The sequence below is a fragment of the Mandrillus leucophaeus genome, unplaced genomic scaffold (assembly GCF_000951045.1).
Source record: "Mandrillus leucophaeus isolate KB7577 unplaced genomic scaffold, Mleu.le_1.0 Scaffold154, whole genome shotgun sequence".
NCBI classification, from domain to species: domain Eukaryota; kingdom Metazoa; phylum Chordata; class Mammalia; order Primates; family Cercopithecidae; genus Mandrillus; species Mandrillus leucophaeus.
Genome location: NW_012101521.1, coordinates 3615845 through 3640634, shown reverse-complemented (window position 1 = coordinate 3640634; position 24790 = coordinate 3615845). Strand labels below are relative to the sequence as shown.

At 52.1% G+C, this 24790-nt stretch overlaps 1 protein-coding gene across 1 annotated transcript in view; it reads left to right on the top strand.

Moving 5' to 3' along the window:
- TTC28 (tetratricopeptide repeat domain 28) overlaps window positions 1–24790 on the top strand; it is a 178195-nt gene that overhangs the window by 136256 nt on the left and 17149 nt on the right. The window contains exons 10-11 of the mRNA XM_011975368.1: window positions 10166–10310; window positions 22965–23144. Coding sequence (XP_011830758.1) covers window positions 10166–10310; window positions 22965–23144 — 325 coding nt within the window. The remainder of the gene's footprint in view (window positions 1–10165; window positions 10311–22964; window positions 23145–24790) is intronic.

Sequence of the window (24790 nt, the reverse complement as noted above, 5' to 3'; positions counted from 1 at the left end):
CCCTCTGTCCTAACCCAAAGGAACCCCAGACCTGCCCATTCACATCTCAGGGTCTTCACCTGGGCATGGGGACATGGCCAAAGAGGGCTTTCCCCTGAGGCACTGTGTCAAACACAGCATCTTTCACGAATCCATACTGGATTGCCCCTACTGGAAATCATTTCTCCCTTCTCTAAAACTTCCTGGTGCTTTATCTGTGGGTAGGGAGCCACAACCTTGCACCTTGCATTCGTCACCTGTGTCCATGCCCTCTCCCCTCCCAGGCTGTGCATTTGCCCAAGGCTCAGTTGCTTCTGATTTATCTCTGTATCCCCCAAGGAGCCTAGCAGGGTGCCATGTGTTAGGTAGGTACAGGCACAGAAGGAAAGAAGGAAGGAAGGAAGGGAGGGAGGGAGGGAAAGAGGGAAGGAGGAAGGGAGGGAATTAAGTAACTATAGCAACAACAATAGCAACGATGATAATGACAGCAGTGTGTGTCTGCTTATTACTTCCCAGCACTCAGCACTGTGCTAAGTGCTTTACATGTGTTATCTTAGTCAATCCCTGCAGCAACCATGAGGGGTACTAAGGCTTAGAGATGTTAAGTTAGTTGCCCAGGATCTCACAGCTAGAAAATGACAGAGCCAGCATTAGGAGCCAGGTCTTCCAGACTCCAAAGACAGTGTTCTAGCCCCACAGGCCTTCATCCATCTAACTCGCTTGCCAAGTGATTACCCATCTTTTCCCTGAATTCCTCCCATGACAGGGAGCTTACTACCTCCTGAGGCAGCGCATTCTGTCTTCAGACAACTCTGACTAATCCAACTCTGGAAGTTCTCTGTGAACAAGTGAATTAGACCTGACAGGTTTGTTTTCAGGGACAGGCTTGGACCCACAAATTGCTTGAAAGTGCAAAGTCCTTTGGAAGGGGGTTTTGCTATATTGCTGGACATGCATCAGCTGGGCAGGCTACCACACACAGGGCTGTCTTTTCTTCTCTCCATCCCTGAGCACTTGAGAAGCCCACCCCAATGACTGTCTGGCCCAGGCCTTTGTTCTGATCTCTGAATGGGGTCAGTAGGAAAGGCCTGTACAAGGCTGGCCTGGGCATCAGGTTCTTTTAAGGTGAGCATCTCCAGGCTTGGGCTCAGAGCCTCATACTCATTACAGTAAAGAGCAGATGGCCACAGCACAATGCCTAGAGTGGGCAGAGGCCAGGCACCACCAACTGTTGCCGTGGCTCCTGCAGGAGGGCAGGTGCAGACCCTTTTGGTGGAGGCATGTGCCACAACCCTTAGCCCAGGCAGGGAACCTACTATGGACCCAATATGCCCAGGAGAGTCCAAGAGCAAGGGAAGAGAAGACACATGCAGTGCCACACTCATTCCTGGGCTTGAGAGGAGCCAGGCACTACCGGTACAGCCAGGGTCCCTGCCTGTGCCTGCCCAGCCTTGTGGCTCTTCTCTGGAGGAGCAGCCAGACATGTAGCAATTAAGGAGGGGAACAAGCAGAAGCACCCACAGCTTATTGTATAAGTACTTAAAATGCAGTGTTCACCGGGTTCACCTCCCAGATGAGACAACCTTTCATGTGAGGATGTTCGTGGAGGGAAGTCACTGAATGGTTTCAGAATCCTGTTTTTTAATTGAATTGAGGCATCTCTGGTTACTTGAATATAATGTATTTGTCAATTAATTTTTCCATTGATGTCTTAAAACTCACGTTCAAATCTCAGGCCAGCTACCTCAGAAGATGCAGCTCAGTTGAGAGCCCCAGAGGGGATTTGGGAACATCCTGGTTAGGGCTTAGTTGAGGGAAGAAGGAACCAAAGGATTTTCCAGGTAGATCCCAGCAGAGCAGGAGCTATACTCGCAGTCTGCCAGGTGCAGTCCTTGCCTGTGAGGCAGAAAGCTGCACCCCAGAGGGGTTGAGGGGCTCACCTGAGTGAGTGTGAGCAGGTGAGTGGGTGAGGGGCAGAGGCAGGATTCCTCCCAGGGCAGCCTGACCACAGAGCAGCACAGAGGGCATGGCAGGTGAACATGTGCAATAAACATATCCTGAGAAGGTGAGGACCATGTATCTGATCAGAAGAGAAATGACAGGGCTGAGAAATGGCAGCCACACCTTGAATGAGCTGCCACCACCGAGGACCCTCCCTGACCCCTGCAGAACTCTGACCTGGGGACAGAGTCTTCACAGATGGCCCCTGGACTGCTACTGCGTGCAGTGTCTGCCTTTCTAGGATAGAGGGGACAAACCAGATGAGGCAGATGAGGGTTCAGGGCCTGATGCCACACAGCACTAGACCTTCGGCTCCCCAGAGAGCAGAGGGCCCCCCCTCAAGCCACAGGCTTTCTGCTGCCTGACTGCGTGGAGCAGCAGGGCCTTTCCCCTGATGTCGCTGCCTTAGAGGAGATGTTTAACCTTGCATCGTTGTTTACTCATTAGTAACAGTGAACAGCGCCAAGGGCTAGAAGAGGATGCAAGTAGCGTACTCACGTTAGAGCCCAGAAGATGACGGGGGCCCACCTAGCCCCGAGATTCCATGTCCATACTCTAGAAGATGCCCCATATCAGTTTAGTTCCCTTCTCACCCCTCCCTTCCAGTCATCCTAAAGATGTCATGACCAGATGTGCCCTGGGGTGAGCGTTCCTGGCCCTGTCTAGACAGACCATGAAGGAACCAAGTGCCTGGTGAGGAATTGAGCCCCAGAGGAGCGGGAGGGCAGGACACAGGGAAGAGACGGAAAGGAAGACACTCCCAGAGACCTCGTTCTGCCACCTGTGTTCAAGCGTTAAGATCAGATGCACCCATGCGAGCACACATGTACACAGCTGCTATCAGGCCTTGCATGGTCCTCATCAAATTGTGAACTCCAGGAGGGCAAGGACCAGATCTCCCTGTTGACTGAATTCCCCCACTGCAGCTTGCCCAGGGACACCAAGGAGGCACTTAGCCCTTGTTGAATGGGTGAATGAGCACCACCTTTCTCTTTGGTGCCATGAGGGGCAAAGCCTTCCCTCAGGTTGCCCCTTCATGCGTTTCTCAGGTGGCACCCTTCCTAGCTGCCCCTCCCCAGGCAGTCTAACAGTGCTGCCCCCACAGTAGTGTGGCTGCCTCTGGGTCGATGCGTGTGGAGCAGGCAGCCCCAGCCAGCCAGTGAGGTTCTTCGAGATTGCACTAAGCTCTAGCCTGCTTGTTCCCTCCTCCTGGCCACCTGGTCAGCCCTACTGCAGAGACAGGAGGGCCAGAATCTCAGGGCTAGGTGGGCCCCTGCCATCCTGGTCATCTTCAGGCTTGAGCCAGAGCCCTTTTCTCAGACTTGGCTGAGGGGAAAGTCAAGCCCCTGTTTCTTCATCTACTGACCCCACATAGACGCGTCTCTGCCAAGGAGGCAGTGCTGTGTTCTTCACATGGGAGACCTGATTCCCCAATGCCAGAGTGCTGCAGAAATGCTGCCTTGGAAGCCAGGTGAGGGGTGACAGAGCAGAGTGGGTTGAGGTGAGAGCCTGCCTCGCAGAAGGCAGGGCGGGCAGACTCCACAGGGAGGTCCATCGGGTCCCAACTGCCCAAAAGAGCTTGTTTGGCCCAAGCAGAGTGGGTGCATTTCGCTCTCCACCTTAGAGTGTGAGAGCCTGAGAAAGCTGTGTGCGTGTGTGTGTATGCGTGTGTGTGTGTGTGTGTGTGTGTGTGTGTGTGTTGGGGGGTTGGGGGGACTTGCCCAGGCTGCTGTCTGCACCATAAATTAACTCCCTTTCAGCTGAGTGTGGATGGGAAGCCAGGGAGCAGCTGCTCACCTGGGCAGGCTCATACTCGCTCACAGGCCCTGCTGCAGCAGACTGCCCAAAGGAGTGTGAGCAGTGCACTGGCTTCCTCCTGCCTCGGGAGTAGATTCCTTCATCCTCTCTGAAGGGGAGATTCATGAGCAATGAGGGCAGCCCAACCCAGCTGGCATTTGTCATCATTGCAGAGACAAGAGCCACGCCCCGACCCCTCTGCCCCTTGTCTACTCTTCACAGACACTCTGTGGCTTCACCTCTCTCTCCATGCATGCTGGGCCCTCTCCTTTTCCCACCACCACACAGATTGTGTGCTTTGGAGAAACTGAAAATGTTCCTGAAGTAGGTTAATAAACATCATCTGAAGAATAATAAAGACAGTGTGAGGTGAGAAGATCCTCTGCTGAGAGCTAGGCTGTTAGCCCAACTGGGTCCCGGCAGCCATGGGCTGTGAGAAAAGTGAGCCAGTGCCACCTGCTGGAGCCCCGGGGTGGTGCAGCTGTGAAGCCTGGAGTCGCAGCCTCCAGGAGGGGCCACCCACCATCACACCACCTTTAGGAACACAGCGGCTGGGAGGGCACAGCAAAAGCCCCTATCCTGCCAAGTGGGAGGCCTGATGCCCTGCCAACCTGGTGGCTTTGTGCAGATCTCTTGCTCTTTCTGGTCCTTGGTTCCTCATCTGAAGAGGAAGAATAACCTCACAGGCCCTGAGCCGGTGAGGCTGCCGTGGTAGGCCTGGCTGTGCCGGCAGAGGGGTGCATGTGTGCTCTTCTCTGGCCTGCCTTCATTCCTAAACCGGCAGCACAGCCCCTGCCACGGTTCACACTCCTGCCCTGTGGGAAGCATGTTTCTACCCCTTTCAAAGCTCCCATTCTAGCAAGTGAAAAGCGCTGTTCTCTAGAGCCCAGAAAGCTGAGACAGAGAGAAGTCAGCCAGGGTGAAAGGCCTGTGGAGATCAGAGCAATACTATATATACTCTAAAGCACAGCCTTGAGGAGCCCCTGGCCCTCTGTGGCCGTTCTTCTATGAAGCAGTGAAAGACTAGGTTGTCGTGACAGTGCAGGAAGGTGGATGGCAGAGAGCAGGTTATCCCTCACACTCCAGTGCACACCTGTCAGCCGCTGTGAGCATTCTGCCACCTGGGGCTCAGAGCCCGGGGTGCCTGCTGCCAGCCAGCTGTGACTCTGAGGCCCAAAACCACACCACCACAAGGACATGTATCAGCAGTGCCAACTCTCCCAGGCAGATTACAACACCAGAAAGCTGAGCCTGCACCCTAACTGTCCCATGCCTGATGCCCACGCAGGGGAAACACAGGAAGGGCTGAGGCTCAGCAGAGGGGTTGAAGGCTTGCCTAGATAGAGGAAATTTTTCATTTCTAAAACTAGAAGTTCTGGTTGGATTGATCATCAGTTAAAAAAAAAAAAAAAATTAAAAAAAAAACAGCAACCCTAGAAGAGGCCCTACAAGAACTTTAGCCCAACCCTTTATTTTACCAGCAAGAAAAAGAGGGAAGTAGAAAGTGACATTCTTTGCCAGAGTCACAGCTCTTTGGCGACCTGTGGGTGGTCCACTCCCAGCTGTGAACAGTAAGGCTCAGGGCTAAGGAACTGACTGCTTTGCTGTTTTGATCTGTTGGGAATATATCTTTATGCAGATCTTTAGGCAGAGGTATCCCAGTAAGATAGCTGCAGTAGGTTGCTTTAACTATTGCAGTGAGAACAGAAACTACATGTGAAAGGGAACTCACCCCTACCAGCTCCCAGCAGTCTGCACAAGGCAGCAGCAGCACTAATGATGGTGGAGGCAAGGAAACCTCGGGTCCACCCATGCAACCAGAGAGGGGCTGTGTCCTGCCACATCCTGTCCTCTGAGTCGCAGCCTGACACCTCCCCCCATGTGCACCTCCAGCAGAGGGCTCCCAGGGTTCAAGGGACCATCAGTAGCTCTCCGCCTTGTTTTCCTGCCCGCCATCCCCCCAGCCCCCAACTCCCATTCTCTGCCCCTGAGCATATCACTCCCAGGGCAGTTCCCTAGTGGGGACCAGCCACATGTGGCTGCTGTCAAGGTGGACCAGGGCCACTAGCGTGGAGAAACCAGAGGCAGCTGCTGCCTGAAGAGCTACTAAGGAAGAGGCGTGGGCAGGAAGGCAGCACTGGGCCCAGCAGATGAAGGCCTGTGAAGGCTGCTGCTGTGGGGCCAGGCAGCTAGCCACAGATGCCTCCTGCTCAGGGAGAAAGTCTTGATGGATTTACTTTGACCTCAAATCATGGTTCAGGTTGGTTGTTTTTTTGGTTTGTTGTTTGTTGTTTCATAATTACTGACTGACTATTTCTAGTCTTTTGTTTTTATTTTGAAAAGGATCTCTCTAGGGACAAGTGCTCCCTGCCGCCCAACTGAATAGCAGCGCAGATTAGAGTGGTATTCTCAAAGGGCTGCCCTGCCTGAGTGCAAGGGGCCCCATGGCCAGGTCCTGCTGGGCCCACCGAGACTGGGCTGGCTAGGGTCAGTGCCCAGGAGCTGTTGCTCTAGAGATAGTTGGTCTGTGAGCTGCCAGGTTGCAAAAAGGGCCAGGGTGGGAGGCTGAGAGCCAGCACTTGATGTGGCATCTAGGGGGTAGAGGTCAGCAAGTGTCAATGGGGCACAGGTGGGCTTGGTGGCCTGGAGAGAGCAAAACAAGGTCAAGTTCCAGGCAGGGGGTGCTCAGTTGAGACTCAGAGGGAGAGCCTTCACTGGAGCTTGGGTGCCCTGACCACCCCATTAGGATCTGGTTCTTGAAGAATCTGCACTGCCTGGGCACATACCCAGGTGCCCAGAGGGGGTCTTCCAGGAAATATTCCCAGATCAGACAGGTGCCTTGAATGACTGCGTTTCCCAGCCCTGGTCAAAGATTCCTGACTGGCTTCCCAACTGAAGTTAGCCCAGGGTGAGGATGGTCTGATCATGGCTACTTTGCAACCCAGCCCTGGGGATGGGGGGAATGTTCTCAGGGGAGGGGTGTAGACACAGGTGGCCTCCTTATGCTCATCCCCTAGGAAAGAACTGGTAGCCTGGGGAGAGGAACTTCCTGATCAGGCAAGCCTGGTTGTTTAAAGAGGTAAGAGGTACTGCTTCTCCCCATATATAACCCCAGAACCTCTGCCCAGGCCCATCTGGCCCACTTTCTTCTTCAACCTGCATCCCCACTCCTCTGTCCGCATGACTTCTCACACTCACTGCCCCAAGCACCCCAGTCTCTATTTCTCTATGTTGTTCCTCTGTTGGAATGGCCTCCTCCACTTTGTCCAGGCAGGGTACCACCAAATCATCCCTTGTGGCCCGGATCAAATGGTGCTGTCCCAAAGAGGCTTCCCTCATCTCAGCCCAACCAGCAGTGGGAGTTAGCAGCTTGTCCCCGGTGCTGCCCCACCTCCATTGGAACCCAGGGCAAAGGCCTGTGGCCCATGGTGCCTGGCATATCATGGGCAGTGACATATGTGGGATGGGTTAGCACCACCGGGCCCCTTAGATGCCTCTGGCACTCATGGCATTTTCAATAAAAAGATGCCACCGCCATTAGCACTTAGGTCCTGGAATCCACAGCCTGGTCTCTGCCCTCCTGCCCCATGCCTGTCTCTAGCTCACATGCCCAAGCCTTACCTGGCTCTCCACGCACTGTAGCCATCCTCCCCAGGACCCACACTCCCTGCCCCTAGGTGACACTGCCCCTGATTGCAGGGCATGAAGCAGTGCCCAAGGTTGGGATTCAAGCTCAGCAGGTCTGTCCACCACTTCTTCAGACATTTTCCTCTTTTGAATTGCTGGCTAGCATCAGACTCTAGCCTTTCCCTGGCACTTCCTTGTGCAGTTCAGCATTGCCAGTAGGGGTGCCCTGCCCAGACCTCCAGGGACTGTCCAACCTGACATCTTGTGCTCCTCAGGGAGGGGTCAGATGGGCCGGGTGTTTGGTTCTGATTTGTTGGAGTAAGTAGCCAAGTTTGGGAGCAGCTGAAGGAACTCCTGGGTCTCCCTGGACAACTGGGGCTGTCCTGAGAACTCCCTAGAGCTGGGGTCTTTCTCTAGTAGGAGCCTTTTTAGTTCAAAGCTAAAGGGCCTTGAGGTTTGTGGAGTGTCCCCATCAGTCATCTTGAGGACCTTGGGCCACAGCATTGTCTGGGGGCATGGCACTCCCCCAGTCACCCCCAGCTGGACTGATCAGACTCAGGAGCCTCAAGTTGGGGTTACCTGAGCCCACAGTCCAGGCCATCATCTAGATTGTGAAACATGAAGTGCACAGGAAGAGGGCACCTAGTGCTCCTGCTGCTGCCCGTCTGCTGTCTGGATGGCAGCCTAGGCTCTTCGGGGCCGTGTTCCCTGTCTGCTGAGAACACGTGTGTGGGGTAACAAACAGTGCCGTGACAGACACCGTGTGTTATGCCAAAGCGTCTCCTCAGGAGAGCAATTTGGTAATCTCTCCTTGAGGGGAGAATTGCTCTTTGCAGTGTATTCTGTGGAATTAAGTGAGCCTCTGAGTGTCACTCCAGGGTTATCTGTGCTTCACTGGCTTTGATGGCAAAGACATGCTGCAGCCCTAATCACTTGTAATTACACGTTTCCAGAGTGAGTGAGGCCAGGGAGCGGACGTGAGTGGGCTCCCTGGCCCTCCAAGTCCTGCTGCTCTGCTTTTCTCTCACAGGCACCAGGCTGGAGGCTGAGGATGCTGAGAGCTTGGCTTGGCACAACCCTAGAATTTAGGTCAAGTGGTGCATTGCCAAGATCACTGGGAGGAGTGGGAGAGAGCTAGGGGTAGAGATCTTACCTGGAAAACACACCGCTGAATCTTTCAAATAATTTATTTTGATGTCACAGCTCCTGGCCTGGACCAGCAGAGAGGAGCAGCCTTCTGTGTTTTTCTTGGGCAACAGTCTAGTTGCTATCATTACCAGTAGCCAGAGTACCTACTGAACCTCAGCAGTGTATCTGGTTTAAGGCATGGTCTTTGCCCTTAAGGGTCCTAGAATATGTAGCAGAAACTCTTGAACTATGCATAGTGTCTAAATCAAGGTTAAGAGATCACTGATGGTGGGGTGTGGTGTCTTACGTCTGTAATCCCAACACTTTGGGAGGCCAAGGTGGCAGGATTGCTTGAGCCCAGGAGTTCAAGACCAGCCTGGGTAACACAGTGAGACCCCATCTCTAAAAAAAAAAATTACAAATTAGCTTGGTGTCGTGGTACACACCTGTGGACCCAACTCCTCAGGAGGCTGAGGTAGGAGGAGCACTTGAGCCCAGGAGGTTGAGGCTGCAGTGAGCTATGTTTGCACCACAATGCACTCCAGCTTGGGCTACAGAGCAATACCTTGTCTTTTTTTTTTTTTTTTTTTAAAGCTATCTCCTACAGGAAGGATGATACCTTGTCTGTTTCAAAAAAAGAAAAAGAAAAAAGAAAAAAATCACCGTCCAATAGTCAGGCATAGAATGTCACCAATGGCTGTGCTGCGGTCACAGTGGCCAGGCCACAGGGCAGGTGCTGAGAGGATGCATGTGGGCAGCTGTTGCTGCATTGGAAAGGGACTAATTTCCCCTCCCTGTACCTCTTCTGCTCATTTGTGCATTTTATCCTCTGTAGGTTCCCAGAGACTATGCCAGTGCCTGGCAGACAGCCAGCGCTTAGGGAAAATTTTCCAAATGAATGAGTGAATGAATGAATGAATCAGTGAATGCTGTCATCCCATGTTGGAAGTATGAAACTTGGGGTACTTGGGGTTGAAAATGCTTTAGTATTAATAAAACTATGCCTGGAAACATTGGAACAGAAATTTAAAAGCAAAACAAAACTACACAGCCGTACTGAAACCAACCCACTCTGCAGCTGCTGCCTGGTCATAGCATCTTCCAATGAGGCCATGGGGCCAGGGGTTTCTACTGCCTTGCCACAGAGCCCATGCTGGGGCTCAGGTGGGTGCTCAGCGGTTGCTCTGAGCCCAGGGTGGGGGCCAACATGCTCTTTGTCCTGTCTGCAGCCCTCACATGGTAAATTAATTGGCATTGGGGCACTGTCCTCATCAGCTTGGTGGCTGTCGCTGATTCCTAATGGTCCTCACGTTTGCCTGCACACAATTGCACCACACAGGATGTAATTAAATCCTTTGAACAGCACTTAGGGACATTTGATTATGTAGAAAAACTCCATAGAAATGTAAGCTGTTGTGTGCAGCTGGTTTACCCTGCGGTTTCTGACAGTGCTCACTGTAGTGTGAAAATTACCTGAAAGGACAGAGAAGGGAACAGAGCTGGGAGGGAGGCTGGCGGGGGTGCTGCTGTGAAGCCTCAGCCTGTCTTCCATACAGGGGCATGGCTGGGAGGGCCAGGGTGAGTCTGCCTGTCTGAGTGGCCCTGATTGATCCCTTGGCCCTTCCCTCCCCAGGAGCTGCCAGAGCATGACGAGCCTGTTCAGTAACACTGTGTCACCGACCCAGGACGGGACCTCCTCTCTTCCCAGGAGGCAGAACTCGTTCGCCAAGCCCCCGCTCCGTGCCCTGTATGACCTGCTCATCGCACCCATGGAAGGGGTAAGCACCTCCTGGGAGCACGAGGCTCCTCTGCGTCGAAACACATCGGTTACCAGTCAGTGCCCACATGTATCTTAGACACCAAAATGGGCTCCCGAGACAATGGAGGCTTTCCAGAACACAAGTCTGCTCTGTCCAGCTTCTCAGTGAGCATTTGAAAAATAAGATGGAGCACAGACTTGGTTGGTTGGTTGGTTGGGTGGGTGGTAGGTAGGTAGTGGATGAGGCCTTGAGATTCAAGTTGCAAATCTGGGTTCAAGCGCTAGCTCTGCTCCCTACAAGCCAGGTACATTCAGCCTCAGTGACCTCATGTACAAAATGAAATGATGCTCCCTTCCCAGCCTGTCCAACAGAGTGATGGTGCGGCTCAGGGAGGTACAGGTGCACATCTAAGGAGTTGTCAGTAGGGGCTGTGCATCAGTGTGAGGCTGAGGCTGCCCTTTCCCACCTAGCAGACACCTCGGGGATGTGGCCATGGCTGTGCCCTTCCCAGAGGGCTTCTTTGCACCTTGTGCCCGCACCCTACTAGGAATGAATGCTTCTCCACCTCCCTACCTCTCATCCTAGAATCTTGTCTGAGCAACTTCAAGCCAGGGCTATGCTTTCTGGTGAGATGGAGTCTCAGAGAATCAATTCCCACCTCCCTCTTTCCCTCAGCCTCAGATATTGTTGGGAATCACTGACTCCACCATAGAGTCTAATGTTAAAGACACCCTTGCATAATCTGCCACAGACAGGTTTTCTGTGGTGTGTATTCATCTGCCCTGGTCTTTGCACATCACTTTTTAATTCAGACACGGCCCTCTGACTGAGCGGAGAGTGCCGGAGGGCTCAGGATCTTTGCAAATCCCAATGGTTAGTCCATCAGATGCCTTTGCATAGAGTGTTAGAAAAGCCCAGGGAGCCTGCAGTAGGCGAGCAGGCTGCTGTTAGCCAGGCTGCATGGCCCCTTCTCAGCAGTCTGCAGCCAGGTGGGAGATTTGTCTCACAGCTGTTGGGGTGGCCTTCAGAAGCTCTCTCTTCTGCTCTAGCCAGATGACGGAGGTGAAATGTATCCCCAGGAAACCACATCTGCACAATGATTTCTTTGTCCCCAGAAAATGCCTATACCTTTCCCTGCCTGGCCTTCCAAGGATGTGTCTTGCCTAATATTTGTCAGGAGGCTGCACTACCTGCCAGTGCCCTCTGGACGTTCTCTGGCTTGCAGAGACAGGGTGTGGTGGAAAGCACAGAGCCTTTGGGAACCAGCAGAGCTGGATTTGCATTTGGCCCTGCCCTTTTCTGGCTGGGTGACAGTGGCAAAGCTGCTTCCTCTCCTAGAGTATCTGTTTCCTCATTAGAAAATGAGGATGATAGCACCCAATGCAACAGGTTGGAGCAGGTTAGACAAATGTGTAAAGCACCTGGCCAGGCACAGTGGCTCTTGATTGTAATCCCAGCACTTTGGGAGGCCGAGCCGGGCAATCACTTGAGCCCAGGAGTTCGAGACTAGCCTGGGCAACATAGCGAGACTTCATCTCTACAAAAATTCCAAAAATTAGCCAGGCATGATGGTGCACAACTGTAGTCCCAGCTACTCAGGAGGCTGAGGTAGGAGGATCTCTTGAGCCTAGGAGATCAAGGTTGCAATGAGCCATGATCGTACCACTGCATTCCAGCCTGGGTGACAGAACTCAACCGTGTCTCAAAAAAAACACAAAGGTGCATAAAGCACCTGAGGCAGCAGCAGCAGTGAATGTGTGCCTGGCGAGCAGTGCCTTCTTGTGCCCAGATCCCTCTTCTGAGTGCCAGGTCACTGCCACTGTCCCTCCAGGCCTTTCCTGTGCTCCTGGGCCTCCCGGATCCGATTGCATCCTTGCATGCACATTCTTGCAGTCCTTGCACGTGCTTGGTTGTCCTTCCCTTGTTAGGGTTATGACCCTCTCCTGTGTCCTCCTTTTAATGAGATGACCAAAACTGCAGAGAATGCCGCTTAAAGCTTCTCAGATACCATAATCACTTACCCTGATTTATGTGCCCTACCTTGGAGGAAGAAATACAAACCTAGCTCCCTTGCTTTTCCAAGTTTTCTTTACTGCTATTGACTGTCATGCAAACCATTTTAGTGACTTACTACCGGCCTTCCCTCCTGCTTGCCCTGAGGCCTGCATTTCCCAGGGATCCCCGCTCCTCTGAAGGGTGTTTGGACTGTCCATTCTTTACCCACTTGGGCCTTCTGAGGCCTTTGCCTGTCTCCCTTTGCATTTCTCCTTTTGCATTCAGGTCCCCAGATTACTTGCTCCATTAATGTTGCATTGGTGTTTGGGGACCAGGAGGGAAGCAGAGGGTAAAGATGGAGACTGGCTGTGACTGCCACCTCTGCCCCCATAAGGCTTAGGTCATCTGGGGCTGGCAGGCTCCTCTCATCTCTCTGGCCTAGCTGCCATGTCACCTCCTCTTTGAAACCTTCCTTGCCTCTTCTCCTTACCTTCCTGGACCCCTTCATTCCCCTCCCCACCACTGGGCCCCTGGCATACCTGGATGTTTTTTATGGTACCTAAGACAATCAGCCCTCCATATCCATGGGTTCCTTATCTATGGTTTCAACCACAGATTGAAAACATACATATATAATTTTGAGACAGAGTCTTGCTCTGTCCCCTAGGCTTGAATGCAGTGGCAGTGATCATAGCTCACTGCAGCCTCGACCTCCCAGGCTCAAGCACTCCCCCGACCTCAGCCTCCTGAGTAGCTGGGACTACAGGTGTGCACCACCACGCCCAGCTGATTTTTACATTTTTTGCAGGGACAGGGTTTCACCATGTTGCCCAAGCTATTTTCAAACTCCTGGGCTCAGGCGATCCATTGGCTTTGGCTTCCCAAAGTGGTGGCATTACAGGCGTGAACTACGACGCCCAGTGAAAATATATATTTTTTAATTCCCCAAAGTTATGAAAAGCAAAGCTTGAATTTGCTTCATGCTGACTACTACACTGAATCCATGTGAATGAAGTGATATGTAGGCATTCTGTTAGGTAATCTAAATTATAAATAATCTACAGATGATTTAAAGTATACAGGAGGATGTATGAAGGTTAATGGAAACACCATGTCATTTTATACCAAGGACTTAAGCATCTGAGGATTTTGGTATCTGAGGGGTGTCCTGGAATAATCCCCTAGGGATACAGAGAGGCACCTGTGTCTGATTGGACTCAGGACTTAGCTCTGTGCTTGCTGCCCACCCTACAGTCCCTGAAGGCAAGGACTGCCCCTCATGTCTGTGTCCCCAGCAGCTGTCACAGGGCCTGGTACACATTGGTGGTCAGTAAATTTTCTGGAATGGTATGGGGTCCAAAGCGGCATTGCATTTTGGGTCTAGTTTGGCATAGAAAGCAGAAGAGCCAACTTAGAAATCAGCCAATAGGCTTTTCATGGCCACTCTTGGGTTGAACCTGGGGCCTTTCCCAAGAGGATGAAGCAGAAGGAAGGAACTGGGCCTGTTCTCGAGGAGCTTTGAATCTAGTGAGCTCCCTGCCTCTGCCAGCCAGCACAGTGATTTCAGGGTGGGGGCATGGTCCAGTCAACACGCCTGCAGGCCCCACCCCGAGCATGGTTTCACTGGCTGAGGTGTCCACACTGAGCCAGGTGAAGGCGGCGACTATTGTGGGGGCTCTGTACTTGAGGCAGAAATCGACTTGGTGGAGGCCGCGAAGAGGTGGAGGGCAGGAGGTGGCTCTGCCTTGACCCATCCCAGTGCTTCCCCAGCGCCACAGGTCATCCTGGAAGGGGGTCCTCTGAGTGTATAAAGGCTGTACCATGTGTTTTAGAATTTTTCTCCCTGCGGACTTTCCCATGACTTAAAGAATATAAAGATGCTATCAGGATTAGTGGTAGCTGGCTTTGGGACAACCTAATTTTCCTGTAGGGGTGCTAGGAAGGGGGAAGATTATGGACTTAAGCCTCAAACAAGTTAGAACAATGATCAGAATAATGCCTTTGTACACTAGGAAAAGGAAAAAGACGTGTCACCAGCATTTCAAAAAATGAAATGCTGCCAGCAGCACCCTGAGTTTCTGCTGCCTTCAGAGCTGTTTGTGTGGAGAATGCGATGGGGCCCCTGAACCCACCCGCAGGCTGCAGTCTTATCTTGAGGGTGAGGCATACAGTTGGAAAGCACATCCTTAGTTCCTGATATCTACAAATACAATCTTTTGTGAGTCAGGTATTTGAACGCAGGGGAAGGAGTTTGGCTGCTTTACATGAGACAGAGTGAAACCTTTTTAAAGGTATTAAAGTAAATCATCAGAGCAAGCACTGTTCCTTTTCTAACTAAAATGATCCATTGTGTATCAGTAAAAACACTTAACTGAAAAGTTGAAGTCTAATTAGGAGTCGTCTCCATCCCAGTTTTATTCATTCATTCAACAGATATTTACTGACTTGTGCCAGGCATACACTATCCTAAACCTGGGGAAGACAGGTGAAAATCTGGGCCAGGGGCCAGTGTTCTCATGTCTGGTCACTCACAGACTGCTAAGGGTGGTGATGGAGGCCAGCACCCGAGCCAGTGGGCCATGCTGAATTGTGGCAGGTCAGCCTCAGTGACCCTGTCATCTCTGGAGGGCCCGGCACTCATCACCTGCACTGCCCAGGTGGAGGAGGAGGCCTGGATCATTCTCCCGCTTCTGGTGGCAAGCACCCCCACACTGCTCCAGAGGCCACAAGAGGGCGATATGATACCGCCAGCCGGCTCCAGATCTGCCGCTGTCAGCTGCCAGGCAGAGTAAGACCCTTCTTCACATTTTCAGCAAGAATACACATCAAAGCCAGAAGTCCAGGGTTGTGAATCACTGACACTTGAAGACTAAAACGATTAGCCTCTTCACATGGGGCATATAATTATTTGAACAACTGCCTTTGTTTAGCCGCAGTCCTATTGCTAAGGGACTAGGTCAGACAGTATGAAAAGTGGAACAGAATAATATTTTACCATAGGCCTTACACCAGTATGTGATTTAATTTGGCTTAAGGGAAACATTGTCGTGGCTGTTTCCTGGAACCACGCTGTTCTTTGCTGTCAGGATGGGGCGAGCATGTCCACTTATCTTTGAGGAGGGCCCAGTTGCATTTGCACATGAGCCATCATCAAACATTAAATCAGATCCTATGTGGTCCCCAAAGGAGAAAATGTCATGAAAGAAAAGTTACAAGTGTTTAGCATGAAAGGGACTACTGGGACGTGTTTGTGTCTGTAGCATTAGTTTTTAATTAAATTAGAGTGAAGGATAGTAACCCATGTCTCTGACCTGGACTTCCCTGCTTCTTGCCCTGGACTGATCTGGACCAGTCCTGTCCCCACCACCCCAAGGCACAAGGCTGCCTCAGAGTTCTCTCCAGTGTCCTTCCCTCAGCAGCAAACTTGTGGCAGGACTCGGCAGAGCTGCTGTAGGCAAAGCCACTCGTCCACTCAGATCCCAAATCACCCCTCAGTTTTCAGTTGGGGCCTTCGTCCAGAGCCAGCAGCTGCTATAATCAAGGAACTAGATTTGAGGAATACCTTAGGTTTGGTCAAGTTACTCTTCAAAGGTTCAGATTTGGGGATCTTTTTGGATCCTTGGAGTTTACTCTAGTTATAGAGTCTCTGTTATCCTTATTTTTATTTCCCTTTATTTAAATTCCCTGTTTCCTGTATTTAAATTTAAAAACCAAGGTTCTAGGGCAGGTAGCAAGAGCAAATTACTTTGATCAGGAAAAAAAGGACATCTCATTCACGTTGGCTTGTGATTCACAAAGTGTGGAGTCACCTGTTTATAATCCTAGAAACTTATTCAAAACTTCTTTATGTCTGTTAGCTTGCTGAACTGCTTTCCAAGCACTGGAGCTCAGTGCTTGGAGCTGAGACTTCTCATCTAAGAGTGAAAGCAGGCATCTAGCTTTGCCGAGGGCTCTGCCGTGAGAGTGGCTTGGCCTTGGTTGGGTCATGACTGTAATCACTGCCCTGGGGGAAAGGACTCCCTTGTGTTTTGTAAAATACCCCTTGCAAAATCAGGTAGCAGGATAAGTCGGCTTCTCCTAGAACAGATGCAACAGGAATGAGACTGACCACGTGGCTGCCTGTTTTCTAAATAGATTGGGGGGCTTGGGTATAGCCAGGGAATTTTTGTCTTTAGAAACAATCAGACCTAGATTCCAGTATGAGGTAGAGGATGAGGCCCTTGAGACTGGCAGCCCCACCACCAGGCTGTCTAATTGATTTCTGATTGAGACATCTGTAGTGATATTCAAATGAGGACAGACGTCACCCAAGGACAACAAGCATTTTCACAACTGATTAGGAGGAGGAAAAATGGAGGCAATTACTTGCAAGCTGTCTGTATGACTAAAACCAGTGGTGGCAGCACCCAGGATAACCAGCAAGCTCTTACGTGGTAAGTAGTATTCTCACCTGGATGGCTGCTGTTACGTGAGTGTCATCTGGGTGCTGGCTCTATTCTAGCTGGTGTTTAACAAGCAGCCATCTTAGCCTTACCCTGGCAGGTTCCAGGCAGGTCAGGATCTTCTGCCACTAAGGGTGGAGGGATCATTTTTACCAGGTCAGCCAAGATAGAGAGAGAGGCTCCCCTCCGCCCTGCCAACCCTGCCCACTGCACAGAGGCTCCTGCAGCTTGAACAGTCCCTTCAAGCTGATTTGGCTGATGTTGGACCCTGGGTTTCAGGCAAGCCCTTCTGGCTCTTGCTGGCCATTGGGTCACGTTTCTCCAATACCTTCTTAGGTTCTTCAGGCAAACATGTGGGCTGTTGTTTGGCCAAAGCATACAGTTGAATGGGTTGAATGTTCACTTTTCTATTTCTGGCTGGAATACAGTATCTACAGTCTTGGTAGGCTTCAGTCATGGTTGAGGGTGATTTCCAGGAGGTGTGTGATCTTTGCCGAAACTGTATGTATCTACCCATGATGACAGGATTTCCCAGAAGCATCACAGAAAGGGTTCCTCTACCTTAAACAGTTCTGTTTGATAAATTTATTCCATCAAAAATATGAGTCAGAAAAAAATTTGAAGCCCTATACACAGTTCTGGGGTATCTGGATACCCTGCAGCCCTTTGCCTCTGGAATCCTTACTGTAGACAGTAAAGTCCATTTCATCCCAAATCTAATCAGTCTGAAAGCTCATGGACCCAGGCATTTTCTTTCTCTCCCCCATGGTGATCAGAGATTTTCATTCCTCTGGCCTTTGATACTGTGAACCCCTGAGAGGTCTGCTGTGTCTGCCAGTAAAAAGGAAACTCCCCGGTGCCCTGTGGGGGTCACCTGTAGATCCTCTAACCTTGGCGATACACAGGGAGCACGTCTTTCTTAAACTCCAGATTAGGACATGATCAACATAACATTCGCTATGAGTGCCTTCTGAAGAGCTCAAGACCTCTACTCACCAGGGCATATACAGAAGGTCCCCACTGACCGAAACGGCAATCCAATTAGAATTCACCACCCAATGACATATTCGGGATCCACTGGGGGTTGCCTGGGAGAACTGTGGGCTTGGAAACTGGACTTCAGGGTAACTGCTTGGTGGTGGTTCAGTAAGTAGGTGTGGATGATAGCCTTAGTGACGTGGAGATGAGGTGAGGGGAATGTGACAACATCTGTCTCTCATAGTTTCTGGGTTAAAATTCGGAGCTGGATGTTCCAGAGAAACCATTTGTCTGTTTTAGCCACAGAATGTTTCTAAACACCAGAGAGAAAGGGAATGAGTAATACTGGAAAAATGATTATGGACCAGAAGAAAAGAATAGTATAAATAATAGGGGCGGTGTCACCTTATTCCAAGCACTGAAGACAGTTGTAAATTCGCATTTGACCAATATGTCTGGAGTGCACACCAGTGCCAGGCATGGGGCTAGATGCTTTACCCACTGTGCAGCTACCTTGGCCTCATAGGCCTGTGAGGAATGCATGTTAGTGCTGTCCTGTGGGTTTGGAAACCAAGGTGCAGAGAGGTTAGTGTCTTGTTGGAGTGCTCAGATCCCCTACCCCCAACCCTACTAGTTTCTCACCCCTCGCCTCCTATCTAGCAGTTCCAGATGCTGGGAGCACCCTGACTTGGCAGGCTGCCCCAGACTCTGTGGCAGGGCCTCCCCCCAGAACCCTTATTCTTTCCCCAGCATGCAGCATCCCTTCCCGGGCCACTGGACACAGCTTTTCATCCTCTGGGTCCATCTGGAGACAGAAACCACAACGTTCAGTATAGAGAGCTATTACCTATGAGAAGCAAGTAATTGTAAGATATAGGGAAGCTGTGTGGTTCTCTAGGGCTGAGGGAGTGTACCCAGTAAAGAATGAACATGGGAGGAGGTGTGGTTCAGCCCACAGGACACAGAGATATGTCCACTGTTTGACCAGGCCAGAGCCAGTCTGGAGTTGCTGGCAAGTGGTAGCCCCCTGAGTGTGGGCAGGAGAGCAGCCATCAGCTTCCAGCAGTGATGGGTGCCAGGGAGTCCAGGCACCTGCCCAGGCAGGAGGCCTTGGGAGTGTGGGGGCTCTGGTTTCCATGTAGAGAAGGATGTGGGAAGATCATCACCAGGCCGAGACTGCAAGGTGGCAACGGGACAGTGCTCTGGGCCCGTGGCTGGGCAGGCCTCTGGATGTCCTCAGCCATCACTGACCCAGGAGGTCTCCTGCCTCCTCAGTGCCCCTCAGTGCACTCCACTGACACAGCTCAGCACCCTGCATATCGTGGGAGAAACAGCCGAAGGAATGCAGCGTGTCTCAGTGTGGATAGTGACAAGGGCTTCAGGACCTGAGAGACAGTAAACTGACAATAGCTGTGCAAAGCCACCTCCAGTGTACTCACTGCCCACCCTGTCAGAAGGAACAACCCTCTCCTTGTACAAAGACTACACCTTCAAGGTACCCCATCATCACCGTGCCCCAGGGCAGCCCCGCGATACTGTGCGTGGTGGCCTGCCTGCCCGCCCAGCACTGTCTTCCCCCTTTTCTCTCACCTGGCCTGGCACACAGTAAGTTCTCAAGCATCATTTGCTGCCTGGACTCACATTGCCACAGTCAGGGTCACAGCCCCTTGGTGAGAGCACAGGGCGGCACCCCTGGGGAAGAGACAGATTCTAGTGCACCTGGCCCTGTCATCTTCTGCTTTCAGAAATCCCATTACTAGAAACTGCAAAGGTCAGAACATCTGAGTCTTTGATAGAATCTGTTGGAGATTCTGGTAGTTGCTGCTATAAGGCTGGTGCATGAGCCACTTGATTGTTCAACCCTAAGCCTTAAGAGGCCAGCAGACGCCCTTTCCGAGGCTGACAGGCCCAGGTGCTGAGTAGTGTTTCCTTGAATGTCTCTCCTTTGTAGACTGACTGATGATATGTAAGCTGAATAGAGATGTGACTTGCTTTCCCCTTTTCAAGTTCACATTGGATTATAGCTAATCTTTCAGTGCAAGGACAGCACGCATACACCAGAGGCAGAGCTCAAAAGTTTCCTGGGCATTGTCTCTAGCATGTCCAATCAGTTCCCCCCTTTGAACAGGAGCTGTCAGCCTGCTGTTCTACCCATCTCCCCACAAGCCCACACGTTTCAGAGAACAGCTGTGGCTGTCACCTGCCTCATTTCACACAGTTTGGACAGGGGTCCCATTTGGGGGCCTTCACCCAGGGTTGTATGCATGTGCCAAGCGCGGTACCAGCTCCTAGGCATGATGCAGGGAGGACCCAGACCTCCAAATTGGGATATGAGGTTCAGAGAACAGTCTCCCTATCTCCCAGCCTGGATTTCAGACTTCTCCTCACCCGCTAAGGTCACTCTCACTGAGTCCCAGCAAGTCTCCTTGTCTCCTCTCTCGGTGGGCATGCCCTGGTCTGAATTACTCCCGGGCATAGCCCCTCTCCCTCAGGCAGGCAGGCTGCCTCTCAATGCTTTGCAGGGCTCAGCTTGAGAAGGCATGGCAGGTTCTGACAGCCAACAAGAACCACACTTTCTTGCCTGATCTTCAGCGCCCCCACAGTCTGGCTTCCATGTCCCCCTCTAGCCTTGTGCTCACCTGGCAACAGCATCTGCCCAGGCCAGGCCTTCCCCAGTTCTCACGGACCAGAGCAGCCTCCTGGGTGGGCCCAGTGTCAGCCTGGATAGGCTCTCCCAGTTCTGGGGTTGCCATGCTGCCATGAGGCTGTTACATTTGATAATACCAAGTTTCATTCAGCAATGGCCTCTTGTGTGCATTTTAGTTTTCTAAGTACATCATCATAAGTTTGCAAGCAGGGACCATGTCCTAAATTTATCTGACTTCCCTACAGTCCCCAGTAGGCACATGACAGACACCACTCAGTGGCTGATGGGAAAGCCGAGGCCCAGCTTGGGAGACTTCTGACAACAGGGCCACAGGAGATACCCCCCACCCCTGGTGGAGTGTTGGAGAAGACAGACAAGCTGCCTTCAAGGACATGCATTCTCTAGTCATTAGGCTTGTGCCGCAGATGAGGTTTTGTGGGTAGAGTTAGCAGGGTTCTACTAAGAAGTGCTGCCAGTGAATGTTTGCGCTGCATGGATTCCAGCCTGACTTCTCCTTTTTTCAGCTTGCCAAGCTTCTGTCCGGTTCACACAGTTAGGTGCTGTCATTAGGGACTTGTCTATGAGTGGCGTGTGTCCTGGTGAAGGCAGTAGCCTGTGCAATGACATCTGACAGAAACTTACTGCCGTTTGGGCCTGGGTGGCAGGAGCCCAGGGAGGACCTGTGGGGCTGGGGCTGGCATCTTGTCACAACAAAGCCCTGTGACTCTGGAACAGTGGAGGGTGGGTCCAGTTTTACACATGGCAAGTGGCTCAACCCCACCCTACCCATTCTCAGGCAGCACAGTTCTCACTGAGCAGCAGGTGGCCATCACTGTCACAGCCGCTGACCCTGTCACCAGGGTCAGGGCAGCATCAGCTGTGCCACTGCGGCTGGTTCGAGGTTCACTGGCATACCTCCCCGGTGTGGTGGCACTCCCCTCCAGAGCAGCCCCCTGAGCCACCTCTACCTACGGAGCCAGCCGGGGAGCTCAGGTGTGGCCCATGGCAGACCGTGGGGCCCAGGTGCCTACAGCTGTTTCTCCTCCCTGTGCTGAGCTCATCCATAGACAGTGTCAGGGTCGCTGTGACACACCCCTACTTCTTCCTGCCTAGGTTGCACAATTGCACAGTGATTAATTTACCTCCTCTTGGGAAATACTGTAGCTCTTTTTTTGTTGTCGTTGTTTTTGAGACACAGTCTCGCTCTGCCCCCGAGGCTGGAGTACACTGGTGTTTGGCCCACTACAACTTTCGCCTCCTGGGTTCAAGCAATTCTCCTGCCTCAGCCTCCTGAGTAGTTGGGACTACAGATGCATGCCACCATACCCGGCTAATTTTGTATTTTTAGTAGAGACGGAGTTTCACCATGTTGTATTCCTGACCTCATAATCCGCCCGCCTTGGGCTCCCAAAGTGCTGGGATTACAGGCATGAGCCACCGTGCCTGGCTCATACTGTAGCTCTTACAGCAAACAAACGAAAAACAAATTGGCCTAATAATTTTTATTTCTGCTTTCGCTAGATGGAGCTAGACATTTTTTTTTTTAAAGAAAGAAAGAAAACCCCATAGGAGTTTACAGAGACTGAATGTCCCGCCAGGCATGTGTCACTTTGGGTTAGCTGAGTGCCCTGCCACCCTCAGCCAAGTGCCCACGGCAGCACATCAGACGGGTCAAGCAAGCACATTTGCTTCCCCAGGCACAAGCGAGTGGCACCCTGGTGGGTGTCCGCTTGTCAGCCACTCCTCAGCAGACGGGGTTGGGGGCAGGCCAGTCCCACCCCTGGCACCCAGTGTTGCGCAGGCTCTGTGGACCTGGGACCTTCTTGGCAGGCTCTGGACTGCAGCAGCAGCTTCCACACCACCTCTTTGTTCACCTCAGTCTGTGTGAACCCAGCTTCCAGGATTGTTGCCTGCTGCTCTAAGATGCCCGTGGCTTTAGCCTTGTTCTGCAATGAATGGGAATGAGCCTATGTCTCCTGTGGCCCTGTGCACACCCTGCCTTGGGTCCTCATGCCCAGCCTGTCAAGAGGGATGGGAGTCATCCATGCGTTGGGTCCCGTGACATCCCCAGAGGGAACAAGTGGGGACAGCACCTCCCGAGCCCAGAGCCAAGGGGCCACTCTTCCCTCAGAGGGAGTCACAAAAGGTCCTAGAACCCAGCCCATCCCCTTCTCCAAGGGCTGTCATGCCAGCCCCCAGACCTCCCGTCCTCCCTCTGATTTTCTAGCCTCTTGTCCATTGAAATGGAAAACAGATCTTGTTTTGGGAGGGGCCTTTCCCACCCCTTCTCAGGGTGCCTGTGCAGTACAGGCCGGTCTCCCGCCCACTCCAGGTTCTTATGAACTTCAAGAAACTGTCCTCTAACCTTCTCAGGACTGTGAGGCAGATGGACGCTGCCAGGCCAGCCCTTGCCAGTCCACGAGCAAGCATGCCAGCTGGTGACGCTCCTGCATGGCTGCAGCTCAGCCTATGCCCCGTGGCGCCCCACACCCCCGCAGGCCTCACCTGCTCATACTTGTATCACCCAGGCTATGGCTCAGGGTTGTCCTGGTGCCTGAAACCCCTGCCTCCTGGGCCTCCCATGTCAGCCTCTCCGTGCTTGCTCCACAGGGCCTGATGCACTCCAGCGGCCCCGTGGGCCGGCACCGGCAGCTCATCCTGGTTCTAGAGGGGGAGCTCTACCTCATTCCTTTCGCCCTCCTGAAGGGAAGCTCCTCCAACGAGTACCTCTACGAGCGCTTCGGCCTCCTTGCTGTCCCTTCCATCCGCTCCCTTAGCGTGCAGTCCAAGGTAAGGCTCACACACATGGTGGGGGACCAAGGGCTTGTTCTCGGGTCTCGAGGCACTGTCTATCTGGTCGGACTGGGCTGTGTTACTAAGGCATAGCGGTGATCTCCTCAAAAGTGTTGATTTTATGATTTGCATGCAGGTAGCATAACTTTAGAGTAGCTCTGTCCAAAAGTGGGGCTCGGCCCTCATGATCCCTGGCCATTCTTTGCTGCCTCGGGAAGCCACAATTTGTGTCATGTCTAAGTTTCTTTGCTGTGACATCAGGATTCTGAGCTGCTCTGAGGTACACAGTGAAGCTTGAGGCCTGACTGAGCACCTGAGGGGGCTGGTCACCCACCATCCACACGATGCCCAGTGGGCAGAGCAGAGCCACCCAATTTACCTGGCCCTTGAGCTGACTGTTGGCTGGGCCCCAGGCAGGGAAGGCAGACAAGCAAGAGTGGAGTCGAGTAGAAAACAGCCCGACAGGCCAATAGAACTAAAAACAAGTCAGGTGGCTTTCAGGGGACAGGCAGGGACTCAGGTCTCATTGAGCAAGAATAATCAGTTTGGAAAGAAACACCCAAAATCAAGAGAGTAACAGTGGGCCACCCTGAGTCATGGGTCTCACCCCACTGCCACCCTTGGCCCTGCCCACCTGATTAGAAACTTTTGAGCCAAACTTTAATCTTCTTCCCCTTCTCCAAACTCTCAGAGACCCCAAAATCCTGGCTTCCCTCTGACCCCTCCACAGTCCCACAGGGCTCCGCACCTGCCTCGCACTCCACTTGCAGCATCCCTGCCTGCTCGGCTGCAGGACTGTCTTTACCACAAGGGCTTGCATTGCTCCATCCTCCAACTCCGGATGCCCTCGAGCTGCCAGCTGCTCTCAGAGCCCTCAGACCCCATCTGCCCTAATACCCCATGGCGGGTGGGACAGGTCTTACCCAGATGGTCCTCTTTACAGTGGTGGAAAGCATAGGCGGGGTTAGGAACCAAGGCTGGGCCCTATGCATGGGTGGCCCCCACAGGACCTGTCTTGGCCGCTTTGATGACTTGCTCATTGGTGTGGCCTAAGTGGGGTCAGTTTCTGCCTCATGGGTTTTTGCAGATCTGAATTTTGACCATTTTTGTAGCTGGATAATACTTTTCTTATGAAGCAAAGAATCAGTTCAAAGTGAAAGAAGTTATTTTCTCTAGGTTTCTGAAGTTTCCATGACTGATTCTGAATCCCAGATAGGAATCGAGCTGGCCTTCTCGACACTCCTGCCACCCAGTGGCCCACTGTCCTGGCTGATAGCAGCACTCTGGGTATCAGATGCCTCCACCTTCAGAAAACTTTTATTTTGATAGCAACAGCCAGCTGGCTGTTTGTAGCTTAACCAGAGACCCGGAAGAGGCCATCTCCTGACAGGCACCTGGTGTTTCTCTTACCCAGAGTTTAAGGCATCACCAAGCAGAGGCACCAAAAAATTATTTTGAAGTAACTTCATACTTAATGTTTCCCAAAAAGTACCAAAAGTCATCATAGGGGAAACTCAGGCAGACATTATTGGGCTTCTTTATGCTGATTTTCTCATTCAGTGATACTTTCTACTTTGCAGCATATAAGGCAGAAGGGAACTAGAATCTTGTCAGTATGTAGAGCTTCTTAAAGGACTTAGTTT